The sequence below is a fragment of the Loxodonta africana genome, chromosome 19 (genome assembly GCF_030014295.1).
Source record: "Loxodonta africana isolate mLoxAfr1 chromosome 19, mLoxAfr1.hap2, whole genome shotgun sequence".
Taxonomy (NCBI): Eukaryota; Metazoa; Chordata; class Mammalia; order Proboscidea; family Elephantidae; genus Loxodonta; species Loxodonta africana.
In genome coordinates, this window is record NC_087360.1 from 39,334,631 (window position 1) to 39,353,579 (window position 18,949).

The 18,949-nt window shown below is 41.5% G+C and overlaps 1 protein-coding gene across 2 annotated transcripts in view; it reads right to left on the bottom strand.

Moving 5' to 3' along the window:
- Nucleotides 1–16,088, bottom strand: part of FDFT1 (farnesyl-diphosphate farnesyltransferase 1) — a 36,414-nt gene extending 20,326 nt beyond the window's left edge. Inside the window, exons 1-4 of one of the 2 annotated variants that reach the window (XM_064272610.1) lie at nt 15,894–16,088; nt 8,161–8,258; nt 6,404–6,587; nt 2,342–2,470 (exon numbers count right to left, since the gene is read on the bottom strand). In XM_064272610.1, the coding sequence (XP_064128680.1) occupies nt 2,342–2,470; nt 6,404–6,587; nt 8,161–8,258; nt 15,894–15,992 (510 nt within the window). In that variant the 5' untranslated portion in view covers nt 15,993–16,088. Of the gene's footprint in view, nt 1–2,341; nt 2,471–6,403; nt 6,588–8,160; nt 8,639–15,893 lie in introns of those variants that run through there. The other variant, XM_064272609.1, reaches the window with a different exon arrangement.
- Nucleotides 16,089–18,949: the final 2,861 nt, after the last annotated feature.

Below are 18,949 nucleotides of genomic sequence, written 5' to 3' on the forward strand. Positions count from 1 at the left end.
ATTCCCAGTATTGTGTGATTGTCCACCACTTTGTCATCTGATGTGATTTTCCTATGTGTTGTATATCCTATCTCTAAGAAGTTGATGAGATGGGATCAGCGGCAGTTACATTAATGAAGCAGGACTCAATCTACAAGATTGGGTTGTGTCGTGAGCCAATCTCTTTTGAGATATAAAAGAGAAAAGCAAGCAGAGAGACATGGAAATCTCATACCACCAAGAAAGTAGTGCCAGGAGAAGAGTGCATCCTTTGAACCCAGGGTCTCTGCACTGAGAAGCTCCTAGTCCAAGGAAAGATTGATGACAAGGACCTTACTCCAGAGATGACAGAGAATACCTTTCCCTGGAGCTGATGCCCGGAATTTGGACTTCTTGCTGCTTGTGAGAATAAACTTCTGCTTGTCGAAGACATCCATTTGTGGTATTTCTGTCATAGCAGCACTAGATTACTAAAACAGAATTTGGTACCAGGAGTGGGATGCTGCTCTAATAGTTATCTAAAATGTGGAAGTGGTTGCCTTGAAGAGACTGTTGGTAGAATTATGGACATCAGACAGTTCTGCTAAGGAGTCACAAGGAAGTGAGGAGAGAAATGGCAGTAGCAGAACCAGGAGACTGGTGCTAGACAGTGCTGGAGTCAACCCACAGAGCGAGACAGCTAAGTGCCTTTGCGCAGGAGTGTTCTGGGCGAGTGTGATGCCTCTGGGCACTTATCAGTGGAGCTAGGCTCGCTGACCCATGGAGCAAGAGAGCTGAGTGCCTTCAGGCCGAAGTTTACTGGTGGAGTGGGGTGCCTCCAGACACTTATCGGTGGAGCTACAGAGCTTTGGAACACTTGCTCTAGCAGGGCAGATGTGGATGGTAAGGCCCGAGGGGCTAAGAAGCCAAGGAACAAGGAAGCTGAAGCTGAAGAGACAAGAAACACAGGAAACCAAGCCGCCTCAGTCTCAAAGGGTATGGCCATGACCTCTGGGGTCTCCAAGGGCAGAGCCCTGGCCTTGGGAGTTTCTAAGGGTGGAGTCAACACTCGGACTAAGAGAATGGTACACCTAAAGCAGAGGGAATAAAGCTGCCGTTTCAGTGAGCCTGTAAGGCAGAGTTAAAGCCTTAGGGCCCTGGGACCTCCAGTGAGAATTCAGAGAGTGCGGCCAACACCTACAGTCTGGAACGCAGGGCCATTGTGTAAATGGTCTCAGAGAACAGAAGACTTTTTTTTCAAGCCTTAAGGGCTAATGCAACGTGTTCTGCTGCCTTGCTTGGTGCCTATTATCCCTTCTTTCCCTTCAATTTCTCCCGTTTGTAATGGAAATGTCTAGCTTGTGCCTGCTGTGTACCACTGTACTTTGGAAACAGGTAACATATATTCTAGATTTCACATATGAAGATGAATTTTGCCCCAGGATGGATTTCAAACTTGGATTTGATTTAAGATTTTTGCTATGATATGATGGAGTGAATGTGTTTTACATCTGGCAAGGACCTGGTTTTTGGGGGCCCAAAGAGTGGAAGGTCATGGTTTGAACTGTGTCCCCCAAAAATATCTGTCAACTTGGCTGGGCCATGATTCCCAGTATTGTGTGATTGCCCATCATTTTGTCATCTGATGTGATTTTACTACGTGTTGTAAATCCTATCTTTAAGATGTTGCTGAGATGGGATTAGCGGGAGTTATGTTAATGAGGCATCTACAAGACTGGGTTGTGTCTTGAGCCAATCTCTTCTGAGATATAAAAGAGAGAAGCAAGCAGAGACACGGGGCCCTCATATCACCAAGAAAGTAGTGCCAGGAGAAGAGCACATCCTTTGGACCCAGGGTCCCTATGCTGAGAAGCTCCTAGTCCAGGGGAAGATTGATGAAAAGGACCTTCCTCCAGAGTCAACAGAGAAAGAAAGCCTTCTCCTGGGGCTGACGCCCTGAATTTGGACTTGTAGCCTACTAGGCTGTGAGAGAATAAACTTCTGTTTGTTGAAGCCATCCACTTGTGGTATTTCTGTTATAGCATCACTAGATGACTAAGACAGTCATTTACCTAAAATGACTAGCTAGTCGGAGATAGTTTTTTCAACTTAGTATCTGTACCTCTGAGACAAGTTCTGTCTATCTTGGACAAATTTAATGGTAAGCTCTATAGGGCATGGATATTTCCATCAGTAGGGTATTATTAAATAGTAAGCCCCTATTAAGTGCTTAAGATGAGACATTCAATCTAAACAAATCAGCTGTAAAACCAGGAAGCCTGGAAGTGATAGACAACTTTTTCCTTGTTCTGAACTTCACAATGAGTGCTACCAGTTCTGTCTTATGAACCACAGATTGAGATTGTCTTACAGAGGCACTAACCTTGTCCCACTCCTGTTCAGAGGTCACATGCTTATCCAAAAACTCTGCCATCCCAAATCCCATCTTCCGGCAAATGTCAACAATCACTGTTTGATATTTTTCAGCCAGCTTTCTAAACTCAAGGGAGATCTGAAATGGAGGCCACAAAACACAGAAAATATAAAATATATATTTACACTGTGAACCAATATGGTACCTAAAGGTCGCAAAGCAAAGCAATGGTACAACTCATTACTTATGACTCCCAACTGATTTATCTAGAAGCCTCACATCTAGGTTATACTAATTTTCTACATACTTGAATAAGAAACTCAACGATTTTTATAAATATTAAAATAGAAGGGTCTAAAAAATTCTAAAATTTCTAGACTCGAAAGAAGATTCAAAGTCTCACCATATACTCATCTTTCCAATACATAATAAATGGATAAAGCTGGGCAGAAAAGTAAGACTTTTAGGGAAGGAGAATGTCTCATTTCAGATAAACTTCAGGATAGCAAAGATTCATTCATGCAAATATTTACTGAGCACTTCCTGTGTAACGGGCATTGTTGTAGGCAATGAGGATATACAGCAGTGAAACAAACAGAAACTCATATCCCTGCAGGCTTGCATTCTAGTGAGGAGATCAGCCAACCATTTTCTATCATCAGTTCCCAAATATGTAACACAAAGATATGGTGTCTCCCCACTACAGACTACACCTTTCAACTACTTTAACAACTCAATATAGCTCAATATGAAGCATGCAACCCAATATTTTTTTCCTACTATAATGCAGAAAAGTAATTTTGCTGCTTTTTTGTCAATTTATTACTACTGCACAAATATCTTAGGTTCAAAGAAGTGTTTATAGGTTATCAAAACACAACATACAAACACCATGAAACCTCTTAAATAATATGCTATACAATATTAATGGAACCAACATACAATATTGAAGCAAGTGAACAGGCTGTTAAAGACCAAAAGTGTGAGATTTACTTGGTCTATGCTTACAGAAAGGTTAGAAAAACTTTCTCAGGAAACATCTAATTTAAGGACCTAAAGGAAAACAGGTTAGTTCCAGAGCACCATCGGGATTCAGAAGCCTGAGATACTTTAGGATTACTTTGACAAACATCAACTGTTAAATCCAAAGAAAATCATAAAATCAATTCAGTCTTTCCAGAACTCCTCAGTGACAGCTTTTCCAAGCCCAAACTAGTTTGTTGGATTGAAATAAACTAGCAACTCTGCCAAAGGTTACCTGAATCCCTGAATCTTCCTAGAAGCCTATTCTTTTAACAGACCCTTAACTAGACCAGATCTATTTATAAGAAAGGCCAGTGAAGGTGGGAGAGGAGGAGGTTACAAATATTCCAAAACAAACACTTTAACTTCTGCAGTGAACTATACTCTTCAACAACTTTTTAGTACTTATTACATAATACAAAAAATTAAAACAAAAATATTCAAGAAAGAGTGACAATAAGAGCTCGATGTTTTTCCCAGGAACCTGAGGGAGAAGGGATATAATATACATAGCTTTTGAGCTATGCCTGCCAACTCTTCCCACACTCAATGCCCAGTTTCATATATTCTGTAGAACAATAACAACAACAACAAAATCAAACTCATAACGACCCTACAGGACAGAGTAGAACTGCCTCATAGAGTTTCCAAGGAACACCTGGTGGATTCGAAACTCTGATTTTTCGGTTAGCGGCCATAGCACTTAACCACTATGCCACCAGGGTTTCAGGAACAATAACAAGCTCTTCCAAATAAAGTGAGCCCTTTTCTGGCTTTTTTTCCCTTCCTCCAAGTAATTCTGTTCCACAACTACAGTAGATTTCTAGGTCCTTAGGTCACTTTCTGGTAATTTCGAGAACATGAAGGAAGGACACCTTAAAAAGGCCAAATACCAGGTAGTAGGAAGAGTGCCATGACACTTCCATTGATTTGTAAATTAAAGTTCCCTTATTATAAACCTTAGAAGTATTATGATCAAAACATTGGGTGATTCCACCTTCACCTAAATTTAAAGTGGTTTGTTTGTTTGCTTTGACAAGTTTTAAAGAGGCAGTAAAGTATGCCAATGATTAAGCTCAATGTTTCTGAGTTAGATTTTTTGGATTTGAATTCAGGTTCTGCCACTTCTTGAGTGACCTTAGGCAAAGTACTTAATCTCTCTGTGCCTGTTTCCTCCTCTATACAAAATGTGGACAATATCGGCCTATCACATACTGGTGGTTTGCCTGTTAAAACTATAAAAAATATATATATATATATAATTTACATATATATTTTATATATAAATTTTTATATATAAAAATATTTCTTATACATAAAAATATATTAAAAAGTTTGCCTGTTAAAACTATATTACATATAAATACAAATAGTAAATTAATACTTGAAATATCAAAAAACTCTGCCATGTTTCTGTATTAGTCACTGATTCATAGTAAATTGCTGAATAAATGCTTTTTTTTTTATTATTGCTATTGGAAACCCTGGTGGCATAGTAGTTAAGCACTATGGCTGCTAACCAAAGGGTTGGCAGTTCGAATCCGCCAGGCGCTCCTTGGAAACTCTATGGGGCAGTTCCACTCTGACCTATAGGGTCACTGTGAGTCAGAATCGGCTCGATGGCACTGGGTTTGTTTTTTTTTTTTTTATCATTGCTATTATGATTTTAAAATAACCCTGTGTTATTCCTCAAGCTGTGTTCAGAGGTAGACCTAGCTTTCCACTAATGCTGGTTTGAAAGTAGAAAAAGAGCTACTCTATTCTAACCCAATATGCAATGAAATTTCTGGAAGACATGACTAAATGATATCGACTAATAACTAAAGTATAAAGCACCACGTTCAATCTTAATGCACAGACTGACTACACACCTCGGTGTAGTTCATTTGGTTAAAACACTGTATCCCTAAAGTATAAAGCACCATGTTCAATCTTAATGCACAGACTGACTACACACCTCGGTGTAGTTCATTTGGTTAAAACACTGTATCCCTAGGCTTATCTCTAGATTCTATGGGGCCTGGGACCAGAGTACAAATGGAGGCCCATACACCATATGTCTAAAAATTTAAAAATTATCAAGTAATATAACAAATTGTTAAATATACTCTATCCTCTTGCCTTGACAAATGTATCTTCATAACAACCTAGAAGATTCAGGTTCAAACTTAAAATTCCTAGTCCCTCAGAGTTTTGTTCCAGGGCAAAGAATGCTGATTCCCAGTCCCCAGCCTGCCATTCTTCCCTTCCTACCCCTAGCTCTGTCCAGCACTGCGGAGAGGATATCACACAAGTGTGTATAGATACTCGAAGGTCCAAGCTTCATCTACAACCCTCACATACCAGGTGTTGTTCTAAGTAATTTATTTTATAGATTTATTTAATCCTCACAGCTCTAATTTTATAGATGAGGAAACTGTGGCACAAAGAAGTTAGATAACTTGTCCAGGATCACATAGCTGTTAAGTGGCAGAGGATCATCCTGCTTCTTAGTTCTCACCTCAGCTGCTAAAAAAAAAAACAAACCTGCTCCCTATCCCACAGTCACCCCATCTTGTACAGCAATCCCAGGCAACCAGACTCAGGGTGCTCAAGAAGCCGGTAGTATATATATAGTTAGCTAGGTCATCAGCTAGCCTGAGATCTGAATGCACCTTTCCACAGAAACAAACATCGAACTTCCAAACAACATACTGGTATTAATAATAGTGGCTAATACTGTTCTAAGAGCTTAACCCATATTACTCCTTTTAATCCTCACAACAATACTATAAAGTAAGTACTATTATTACCACTATTTTACAGATAAGGAAACTGAAGCACAGAGAAAATATGTAACTAACCACTAATTAATAAGTTTGAGAGTTAAGATTCCAACCTAGGCAGTTAGGCTTCAGAACCTAATACCATGGCTCGTAATTATCATATTATGCTGCCTCAGACTGCTTATTTTACCTTTCTCTTTTTTATAGGTATGTGGGCTAGCAGATAACTATATAATCCATTATAAACTTAACTATATACAGAGGATATTTTTAATTTCACTACCGTTGGAAAATCCTCCAGCACTTGTCGATCCTTCTGCTTGCTCTCCATGAACCGCCAGTCTGGTTCATAAAGGTAAGAGTGAAAGTTGTGTAACATTGGGACCTTTTTTTCCACACTGATGGTCATGTCATCTTCAACAGTGTCCAAAGCTCTGAGAACCAAATAAAATATGCATACTGCATGGCTATAAAAAAAAAAAAGGAAAAGAACTATTAATATATTGGAACAAGTACCCAAAGATACTTATTTTAAAATTACATTTAATTTATGCCAGACCATTTTTCTAAAACCTCCTATACCCTTAACTCTACAGAACTATAAAATGATATCCAAAGCCTTGACGCAAGGCAAAATTCTGAAGAATTTTTAAATCAAATATTAAGTTATAGTCAATACAATTAAAAACAGTCTTGATTTCTCAATTTAAAGTATACAAAATCTATTCACTATTCTAGAGTTCATCAATTATGATGTATGTTAATATTAAGTACAAAAAAAAAATTGCTGTCAAGTTGATTCAGACTCAAAGTGACCCTACAGGACAGAGTAGGACTGCCCCACAGGGTTTCCAAGGAGTAGCTGGTGGATTTGAACTGCCGACCTTTTGGTTAACAGCCAAGTTCTTAATCACTGAGCCACCATACCAAATCTGTTGCTGCTGACTTGATTCGGACTCCGAGTGACCCTATAGGACAGGGTAGAACTGCCCCAAAGGGTTTCCAAATAGTACCGGTGGATTCAAAACTGCCAACCTTTTGGTTAGGAGCCGTAGCTGCTAACCACTATGCCACCAGAGTTTCCACTGAGCCACCAGGACTCCAATATTAAGTACAGTATTCACTAATTATGTTTCTGAGAAGCTATTTCATTAAAACTAAGACCCACCTTTAAAAAGCAGTTAAATTCTGCCTCAACAAAGTATATCATCCCTCTCAAAAAAAGTGACCCATGTTTAAATGTGCAAACCACCACACATCATTCCATTTACTATGCTTCCGATTAGAGTAATAAATGCCAACAAAATGATAAACTTACATTCAGATCAACGTCATTGCACATGGCAACTTCCTAGTGACTTCCAACATTATTAAAATATCATACTAGCCAGTCCACCTAATGTTTCCACTGAACTTATCACATCTTTTATTAGTTTTCTTACTTAGATAGAAGTAATGAACTTCTATAGTTTATTTATATAAAACAAAAACCTAACAATTTGATGTCACTAATACTCCCAGGATGGGTTACATTTAACTAATGGAGAACAAACTATACAGAAAAACAGAAGACCAAATGTTTAAACTGAACTAATATTCTGCAGATAGAAAAGAAAGCCAAAACACACAACTATTCTCATGCACAAAGGCAACTGGTGCGAGTTCATGTGTGTAATCTACAAAGACAGCTTTAGAAAAATTAATCCAGTATTCTACAGATGCAAAGTAGCTTAAATGAAGCCAAGAAAAATGCCTGATCTGCTCAAAGACAGGTTCAGCTGCCTGGACTAAAAAAAAGTTAATCAACACCTCCCCACCCACCCCCCCTTTCCTGACACTATTAGATGGCAAGGTGCCTGGGAGGACATTCTAAAGTAAACAAACAGGCATTTCAACCCCAAACACTCCCTTCATTCAGGTGGGGCTAAGTTTTGGTCAATCCACAAGCAAGGGACTGCAACACTCCATGGTATGTCAAAAAATAGCGCTGGGACAAGCTTTCCTTCCCTTAAGTCCTACGGAACTGCCTCTGACACTCACCACATTTCCCCATCCAGCCCCTGGATGACAGCTGCGAAACTGCGACTGGTCTGATTCAGATATTTGTAGCAAGTTTTCAAGCTGCTGCTGAGCGAGTCCTGCGGGCAGAGAAGACACATGGAGGTGGGAGAAGTGGAGCAGCAGGAACTGCACAGGGGCAGGCGTCCGGCCGTTGTCGGGCTCCAGAGCCGGCCACAGGCTCCCTCTCCCCGCTGCCAGTCCTTAGAGGGCCAGGCGGAGGGAGGGAAGGGGCAGCCCCGCGGCGGTGTCCCCGCGCCTGCGCCTCGAGGCACCGCGGCGGGACTCAGTGCAAAGGTCCGCTTGAAGAGGGACACGGCCTTGGTACTGCAGGCAGCTGCAGCCATGGGAATCTCGGGTTCAGCACGGAGTTTTTCGTCCATAGACCTGAGTGGAGCTGGGAGGCGCCCACCCAGGTCAAGACCGACTCTCCCCCGTACAAACACAAGATCTGCTCCTAAGGCCTGCCCCGCGGCCCCGCCTGCGCACGTGGAGGGCCGCCCGGCCCGGCCCCGCCCCGGCCCGGCCCGGCCCCACGTTGGCGCCCTCCGCCTTTCTCCTTGCACGCTGGAACCAACAAGCTGCTAAAATAACCCTGGCCGTTCTTGATAAGGAGCCCTGCAGGCGCAGCAGTTAAGAGCTTTGCTGCTAACCAAGAGAACCGGCAGTCTGAATCCACCAGCCGCTCCTCGGAAACCCTATGGGGCAATTCTGCTCTGTCGTATAGGGTCACTATGAGTCAGAGTCCGCAGCAACGGGTTTTTTTCGTTTTATTATTCCTCCGTTTAAACCTCTGTTATCCTCTTGAAAGCTAGCTTGCTATTCCTTTTAAGATTTCTTGTCCTTTCCGTTGAAATTATAGTAGAGCGTGAAGAGCCATTTCCTAAACTTTACACTTCCCTGAGGAAAAAAAGGATTGTGTTGTTCCAGGGGGTTAAAAAAAAGCCATATTTTCAATGCAAGCATATCAGAAAGAACTGCTGACTGCGTTTAAGAGAGAAAAGTGAAATCTACAGTAGAGGAATGGTTAAAAAAAGAAATATGGCATATCCACTGGTAGGAAATTCCATAGAGTCATTTCAGAATGTTAACAGTGAACCCTGGAGGCACCCAGGTGAACTATGTTCTTTGGGGTATATTCCCTAAATTTCCTAGCATGGCTGCATATTATTTGGTCAAAAAGTCTTTGAAAAAATTATGACACCATGAGAACTTCATTTCTATTACCATGTCCAATAAACAAAAAAACTAGTAATAAAAATTAATATTTACTGGGTACTATATATTAGTAAAATTATTTAGTAGTGTCTGGTAAATAAAAATACTCAGCAAATATTTAATGAATATATTCATAGAGTATGTTAAGCCAATTCACTAACTCCTTTCTCACAATGTGGAGGGGCAAGAGTTCACAGTAAAATAAGAGAATAACAGCTGTTTACTGAGATCCAAGGCAGTTCTTCATATAAACTGTCGTCAGGCCACAATTATTCCTCTCGCTGTATAGCCAAAGCCGACCCACAGCTACAACTAATGGTTTCCTGGATAATGTCTAACCATGAGTTTCAATAAATGCAAAGAGGCAGTCATGGTGTATCCTAACACTGGTTTTGAAGAGCAACAATCTCCAAAAACACTACTTATCCCATCTCCCTCCCCATCATTCTTTTTCCTGTAACCTATTTATCTTAGTACTTCACCTTATAGCAATTTCCTCCAAATTACCAAGAATGCAGGAAGATGTAACTATTAAGCACACTATGGAAGACACTACCCCACCCCAGTGCCATCGAGTTGATTCCGACTCATAGCGACCCTACAGGACAGAGTAGAACTGCCCCCACAGTTTCCAAGGAGCGCCTGGTGGATTTGAACTGCCGACCCTTTGGTTAGCAGCCATAGCACTTAATCACTACGCCACCAGGACACTACTCACTCTAAATGATTTCCACTGCTTGCTTTCCATGAGCTGGTGGCGGGGGGTGGGGACTGGGGGGAGGGAAAAGGTACAGCTACTACTGTCTCTCCCTAGAGATTGCTGGTGTTTTCTATTGCTGTCTGAGATTAAGTATACTCCCAAGGAAATCTCAAGTGAGAGAAAGAAGAGTGAAGGTCATTTAGAGAAAGGGTATGCTGTCGTTAGACGTGCAAATCTGAACTCCCAGGACTGGGGGCTCCAGGCCTTAAGCTGAAACACATTTCCACAATAGCTACCAACCCTCCCCCCAGCCATCCTAGAAGATTAAAAAAAAAAAAACAGATTACCACTGAACAGGAGCGGGGCAGAGACAAACTTGAGAACTGAACTAATGTAACAAGATTAATAACTACCATTTATCTGGCACATACTAAGAGCCAAGCACAATACATACATTACCTTAAATCCTAACAAAATCCTTTAAGAAAGGTACTAGAGCCTCACAATCTACCTGAAACCTTGGCCAGATAGATGCTGTCATGAATTGAACTGTGTCCCCCAAAAGTATCTGTCAACTTGGCTAGGTCATGATTCCCTTTTATGATTGTCTACCATTTTATCTTCTGACGTGATTTTCTTATATGCTGTAAATCCTATCACTATGATGTAATAAAATAGATTTTAAAAAACCCAGTTAGATTAGCAGCAATTATATTGACAAGGTTACAAGATTAGGTAGTGTCTTAAGCCAATTTCTTTTGAGATATAAAAAAGAGAAGCAAGCAGAGAGACATGGGAACCTCATACCACCAAGAGAGATCGCATCCTTTGGACCTGAGGTTCCTGTGTTGAGATGCTCCCAGACCAAGGGAAAACTGATGACAAGAACCTTCCTCTAGAGCTTACAGAGAAAGCCTTCTCCTGGAGCTGATGCCCTGAATTTGGACTTGTAGCCTACGAGACAGTGAGAGAATAAATCTCTCTTTGTTAAAGCCATCCACTTGTGGTACTTCTGTTATAGCAGCAGTAGATGACTAAGACAGATGTGTAGAATTCAGAACTTTCAGTGTTTCAGAAAGGTATAAAATGTATATACAGAATAGGTCCCTGGGTGGCACTAATGGCTTGTACTCTGCTTGGCTACTAACCAAAAGTTTGGTAGTTCAAATCCACCCAGGGAGCTACTTCCGTAAGATTACCATCACGGGGCGGGGAGGGGCGGGGGGGGAATGTATACACAGGCCCAGTCTGTATAGAGTAGCATCTCATAATTGATGATTTAGAATTTAGTTAGTGCCAACTCTCAGTATAACTCTCAGTATAGTCTCTTCTCATTCAGCTGCCAAATTAATATTCCAAAAATATTGCTTTCATCATGTCATCTCTGCTTTTAACTATCATCTAGTATGCTGAATACAGCTAAGCTTTTGGACCCCATTAACAAACACCATCCCCCACACATCCTGCCAAACTTTGTATCTCTAACCTACATTCTTCAATTTCAGCCAGGTGGGCTTCCACGTACAATGCATGTTCAGTCTTAACTACATGATTGAGCCCATACTAGCCTTTCCCCATTAATCTAAATCTAATTACCGTTCTAAGTCCTATACCTTACGAAGCACTCCTGTCATGTTTTCTAAAAACCTTTCCCTTAAAACATTTCCACCTCAATAAAACTTAAGCTTTACCTGTCATTGCATAGGTTATCTTACTTTTATACTTCTGTTCAATGTGAACATGTTTAGGGTTGGCTTTTTCACTTTGTGTACACTTTCCAAAAGTGTGTTCAACTTTTAACTGAATCTGGACAATCCTCTGTTTAATGTATCTTCATGGCCCATTACTTGAACTATAAGCAATACAGTGGGGCTAAGAGAGTGAGCTTTGGAGTCACCCTGCAAGGGTCAAAACCAAGTCCATCACTTACTAGTTGTTGGACCTTGGCCAATTAATTTCTCTGTGGTTCTGCTTCCTCATCTATAAAATAGGAAAAATAATAGTAGCTTCCTCATAGGGTTACTGGAAAGTTTAAATAATAATCCCACTGCCGTTGAGTCGATTCCGACTCATAGCGACCCTACAGGACAGAGTAGAACTGCCCCATAGAGTTTCCAAGGAGCGCCTGGTGGATTCAAACTGCCGACTTCTTGGTTAGCAGCCGTAGCACTTAACCACTATGTCACCAGGGTTTCCTAAATAATAATAGATGTATTTAAAATTGCACCTGGCACATTAAAAGCTCAATAAATGTTAGCCATTATTATTATGACACCCTGTAACTAAAAGGTAAAGCCCAAACCAAATCCATTGCTGTCAAGTCAATTGTGACTCATAGCAACCCTGTAAAACAGAGTAGAACTGCTCCATAGGGTTTCTAAGGCTATAATCTTTACAGATGCAGACTGCCACATCTTTTTCCCACAGAACAGATGGTGGGTTCGAACCGCATACCTTTTTTGGTTAGCAGCCAAGCGCTTTAACCACTGTGCCACAAGGACTCCTAAAAGGTAAAGATCTAGGTGTTAAAACTGGCAGACAGTCTTTCAGCAGGGCATTATGATAGGAAAACAGGTCCTGAACAGGTGCAATTAAGGACCTGGACTGACCACAATTTGAAGTCCACAACATGATAAGATGGCCTGGGGGGAGGTGGGGGGGGAATCGATGAGCACTGTGATATGGGAGGTGAGATGGGGAAAAGGACTTTAGTTGTGCCTGGATATTTCATTTCTTGGAGGGGAGGGAATGAAGCAAATATGGCAAAAAGCTAATAACTAATCTCAGAGAGGTAGACAGAGTAGTTTGTTATATTACTTTCAGTACTTTCCTATTTGCTTGAAATATCTGGTAATTATAAAAAATTTTTTTTTAAGTTAAAGTAATCTTAAAAACAAAAAAAAACCCAGTGCCATATCTTAAGCTATGTTAATTAGAAATACAGCATCCAGTAGAAAGAAATCTAAAGTTCTGAAACAACCAGACCACACCTAAGTACTGCATTAAATTTTGGACACTGGGCTTTAAAAGGAGAGACCAGACTGGTAAATGATCTGGAAAGAGTAACGTAAGATGAATACTTAAAACGAAGAACACAGAACATTTGGGTTGTATATCAGTATTCTTACATAGAATATGAGTGTTTTCTTAATATACTTCTGTGTTGTGTTATAAAGCAAGGATTAGACTCTGTAGATGCAGAAACGGAAAGTTGCAGGAACGTTCAGCTTAGTGTAAATTAATACTTCCTAAAAACCAGAACAGTCTGGAAATGGACTGAATTACCTGTCACTGGAGATGTTCAAAATGAGACTGCACAATCACACATCTGAGATTATAAAGCAGTGATTCTTTGATTTTGGTCACAGATGGATGCCTGTAAGAATCTGTAATAACCCAGTGCCATTGAGAATCTATAATAGTGGACACCTTTTCTCCTCTCAGAAAAATGCAAAAATGTTCAATAACATAAACATTTGCAAATAACTTCAGGATGGTCCCAGGTAAGAAATATTAATAAGAAATCTCTTACTAAACATATATTTATTGAGCAAAGCACAGGAGAAATTTATACCTCTGTTTCCTTTAAGGCACTCTCAAAAGGCTAATCCCATATTCCAGCCAGTATCGATTTCTCTCTTCCATGAATTTTTTTTTTTTTTTTTTAATGGCATTTACTACATTCTTCCATGTTTGGTTAAGTTTATCTTGTTTAAAAGCTTACCACTACCAATGGTTCTGATCAGGGCCACAGCAGATGGATCCTGATAGAATGGGAGAAAAATGTGAAACAGAATTCAAATTCTTAAAAAGTCCAGACTTACTGGACTGGTTGAGACTAGCCCTGAGATACTCTTTAAATCTTAAACCGAAATTATCACTTGAGGTCATCTTTTAGCTAAATAACAGATTGGCTCATAAAATAAAGAATATCACCTGTGTGTAATGAGCTCCTTTAAAAAATCATATATATGAGACCAAATGGTCAAAAATTACTCTAGAGCAAAGATGAGAAGGTAAGGGAGCAGGGTAACTAGAGTACTGGAAATGGTACAACCAGAGCAGAATGAATGAGAACGATGACATATTGTGAAAATGTTAACCAATTATCAATAATTTGTGTAAAAATTGTTAAATGGGAACCTAATTTGCTGTTGTAAACTTTCACCTTAAAAACAAGAAAATATTAAAGGAAAAAAAAAAAGCTTCTTGAGGGTAACACATCCACCTTTCATTCATTTTCACATGTATTGACAAGCTATTGTGTTTAAAGTGCTAAAGATGCATCACAGTAGATTCCTATTTTCAAATAGCTTAAAATCCAGAATCAAATGTAGAATCTTAAATCTGAAGGAAGCTTTGCGAAATAAACCAGTACATACATAACCACAATACGAAGCTATGGAACTGATACCATAAGCTAGAGAACACAGTTGTAGAAGGTTAATGGGTAATGAGAAAAGGCTTCTTGTTATGGTGCCTTCCTAAATTTTCTATGAACAATTTTATAACATTTTATTGCCCTAACTAGATGGTAAGCTCTTTGAGTGTCTTGTCTCTTTATATAAACCACCCTGATATGCTACTCCCAGGATAATGTCTACCACGTAACAGGTGTTTAATACATGTCGTAGGGTCACTATGAGTCGGAATCGACTTGATGGCAATGGGATTTTGGTTTTTTTGGACAAGAGAGGTGGCACTGGAGCTAGGCCTTGAAGGATAAGGACTCTGGGCTATAAAAGATAATTTTTTCTGAAGGAAAACTAAAGATTATTAATAATGGAAACTAAAAGTACAAAGAATGGTATTTGACTTTGTCATATTCCCACTGGGGGAAAAAAATTAAAAGCTTGTGTTATCACCCACTAACTAGGCTATCTGTTCAGTCAACAGTCACTTAGGAATAATAATTTTCATGTTGGCATGAATACCTTTATAAGCATTCATTTAATTATGGGTACAGGAATGAGGCAGATGAAATATAAATAAAACAAGGTTTTTACCTCAAGCAGCCAACAATCTAGTTAATCGACAGACACACAGATAACAAATATTTACGTGGAAAAATGGATGTGTGCTATTAAAAACTCAGCGCTGAGGAAGAAGGGATTGATCAGGTGGCAGGGAGTTGGAGGAGGTTTACAGACGAGGTGAGGTAACAGAGCTGGAAGGATGAGTAAGATTTCATTTCAGAAAAGGTATTCGCATGACAGTATTGTAACATTTGCATAGTTCGTTATGGCCACAAAATTCTCTCACATGTACCCTCCCACTTAAACTACCCATATAAGGTCAAATTTGTTATCTGTTTACTGGTTGCCGTGGAGTCGCTTCCGACCCTACAGCGCAGAGTAGAAGTTCCCCATAGGGTTTCCAAGACCGTAATCTTTACAGAAGCAGACTGTCACATCTTTCTCCTGCGATCCATTTACAAACAAGTAACAAATATCAACCCACACAGACAGAACGAAATGTGAAATATAACTATCTGAAAACGAATGTCTCGAGTGAGCAGTAACATCATGAACGCCAAAACAGTTGCGGGTGGGGGCGGTGGGATTAAATCCACCCAGTCCTTCAGGGAGTCCCCTCGGCCGAGGCCGGGTTAGGAAGAAAGGGGTCGGGCTGCGTCCCGCCAATGGGGCCCCCTGGGGGCCGGGGTCTGCTCCCGGAGTCAATGTGGAGCCTGCGGCGTTCAGCACCCTCCGGCCCGCGCCCGCCTAGCCCTCCGCCTCGGCCCTGCCTCCTCGCGCAGCCTCCCGCCACGGCTGGGATTCAGGGATGCCCGGCGCACCTGGTCCATCTTCGGTATCACCTTCCGGATGCCCCCCATCTGGAACCGCAGTAGGTTGTAGAACTCCTCCGGCCGTCCCAGGCACTTCACGAACTCCATCCTAGAGACGGGTGGCTGTTGGGTCGGGCCACAGTGTTCACTTCTCGGGTACCTCCGGTTTCGCAGCCGCCTGGCACCGGTGGAAGTAAAAGCGCGGGGCGGACCCGGCGGGGCGGGGCGGACCCGGCGGGGCGGGGCGGGGCGGGACGTGATGGGAAGGAAAACCCAGCTCCGCCGCGCTCCGCCTGCTTTCCGCCTACCTCCAACCGGCCTCCGGCGCTCGCGCTGCTGCCGGCGAGCTAGCAAGTGGACTGACAGGCGCTGATTGGTCAGGGCCGCTCGCACCAGGAAGACGTCCGCCAATCGGGAGCGGAAGAAACCTGGCGTGACGACCACATCCTAGAACTTAACTGGATGACGATAAAGAGGCAGGCTATCGGGATTGGAGCTCTAAATAGGGCTGGGCGTTTGTTTTTCTTTGCTGGGGACACGAGCCGAACCCTGAAGCAGGAGTCAGCTCAAGGGGCAGCAAAGTGTGCTTTGTGTGCACCGAGTGCACCGTGTGAGCCCAGCGCAGAAGATCCTCGCCGGCAACATTCTAAGAGTTTGTCAGTAAAGCGCCAGTGGTGTTTAGTTTTGCTTGTTCCTGCCGAGTTAGCTTTTTAGATACGCGCGAGGCTTCTGAGACTAGAGCAGAAAATATTTAAAAGTCGGGTCTAGCAGCAAGTTGTGCAGTTTTTATTGCCAACAAGGAAAATAAAAGCTTGGCCGAGTCACCCTGAGCACACCCCTGCGTTCACCTACCTCCCACGCCACATATAGCCTCAGAACACCTGGGCACGCTGCCCAGCAATAATGCTCCCCTCTTTTTTATTTTTGTACTTTAGGTAAAGGTTTACAGAGCAAATTAGTTTCTCATTAAACAATACACATTGATTTGTGACATAGGCTTTCAACCCCACGGCATGTCAACAGTCTCCCTTTGTTGACCTTGGGGTCCCCACCTCTCCCCGCACATTACCGGCCTTCCTGTCCGCTCCTGCCTTCCCCTCCTTCCCCCTGGGCTGATGAACCCATTTAGTCTTGCTTTGTTTTATGGTTCTGTCTAATCTTTGCCTGAAGGGTGAACCTCAGGAGTGCCTTCAGTACTGTTGTAGAGGAAAAAACATCACAAAGTTTAGTAAAGCAAAAAGAAAGTTTTATTCGGCATACATTCAAAGAGACAAAAGTGGGAAGCGGATAAGCGTGTTGCTAGAGCCATGTCTCCCCGAGTCCAAGGAAATATTACAGAATAAGCAAGAATGGGAAAATGGACAAGCATGCTGCTACAGCCATGTCTGCCCTAGTCCAAAGAATGTTATAGAATAAACAATGGGAAAACGGACAAGCATGTTACCACAGCCATGTCTGCAGGAGTACAAGGAAATATTACACAGTCAACAGTATATATTAACATTACAAATGGGCAAAACCATTGAAAGCTTCACCTTTTCACAGATTGGCTAGAAACTGTGATCCTACATTTTGAACTGCCTTTCTTAACAATCATTGGTGCAGGTTTCAATAACAACAGTCAAGAGCATCTGCACTGGTCCAACAAATTCCTATTCACTAAATGTTAATAGAAAAAGATAAGAGTGGAAAGTCTTTTGTGTTCTGGCTTAGGTGAAAGATTCCCTAAAAGATATTTTCCAAGATTATTCTATCATCTTTATCTCAGGGCCCAGTTGATGTGTCCTTGTGAGCTCTTGTAAGCCCAGCTCCAGCTGGGTCACATTCTCCATGCTCAGGGACAGGGAATAATGATCCTAAATCCGTACTGAGTTAAAAGGGAGTCTGGGGGCCATACTCTCCAAGTTTCTTCAGTCACTGTCAGACCAGTAAGGCTGGTCTTTTTGTGTGAGTTAGAATTTTGTTCTACATTTTTCTACAGCTCTGTCCAGGACCCTCTATTTTGATACCTGTCAGAGCAATCCATGGTGATAGCCAGGCACCATCTAGTTGTGCTAGACTCAGTCTGGTGGAGGCTATGGTAGCTGTGGTCCATTAGCCCTTTGGACTAATGTTTCCCTTGTGCCTTTGGTTTTCTTCATTCTCCTTTGCTTCAGATGGGGTGGAACCAGTGGGATTTCTTAGATGGCCACTCACAAGCTTTTAAGACCACAAATGCTACTCACCAAAGTAGGATGTAGAACATTTTCTTTATAACCTATGTTATGCCAGTTGACCTAGATGTCTCCCAAGACCATGGTCGCCAGGTCTCAGCCCAGTAATTTGGTCCATCAGGGAGTCTGGATGTGCCTGTGAGGCTTGGAAACTCTGTCTGGGACTATCTGTTGTTTCCCTGTCAGGGTGGTCGTTGGTGGTAGCCAGGCACCATCTAGATCTTCTGGTCTCAGGCTGATGGAGTCTTTAGTTTATGTTGACCTTTTGTCTCTCTAATATCTTCCTTGTGCCTTCAATGTTCTGCATTCTCCTTTGCTCAAAGTGGGTTGTGACCAACTGATGCATCTTAGATTGATGCAAGCTTTTAAGACCCTAGACGCCACTCACCAAAGTGGGATGCAGAACATTATTTTAATAAACTTTGTTATGCCAATTGACCTAGATGTCCCCCAAAACCATGGTTCCCAGGCCCCAACCATTCTTTGATTTTTAATCTATTTATGCCTTTGTTTCTAAGGTGTGTCTCTTATAGACAGCACACTGATGGGTCCTGTTTTTTAAAATCTACTCTGTCACTCTCTGTCTATGGGTGCATTTAAGCTATTTATGTTCAGTGTGATTATTGATAGGTGTGAGTTTGTTGCTGTCATTTTGTAGTGTTTTTTTTTTTTTTTTTTGTGGTGCTGATGTTTTCTTTGTTCTTATTCTCCTGCGATGAATTCCTTTTGTTTGTGGATTTTTTTTTCATTTGTTTTTGTAGATTTTATATTTACCGAGACTTTAAGTTTTTCTTCTTTATTTTGATGAGTAGGTTTGTTCATTTTCTTTCTGGTTACCTTGAAATTTACTCC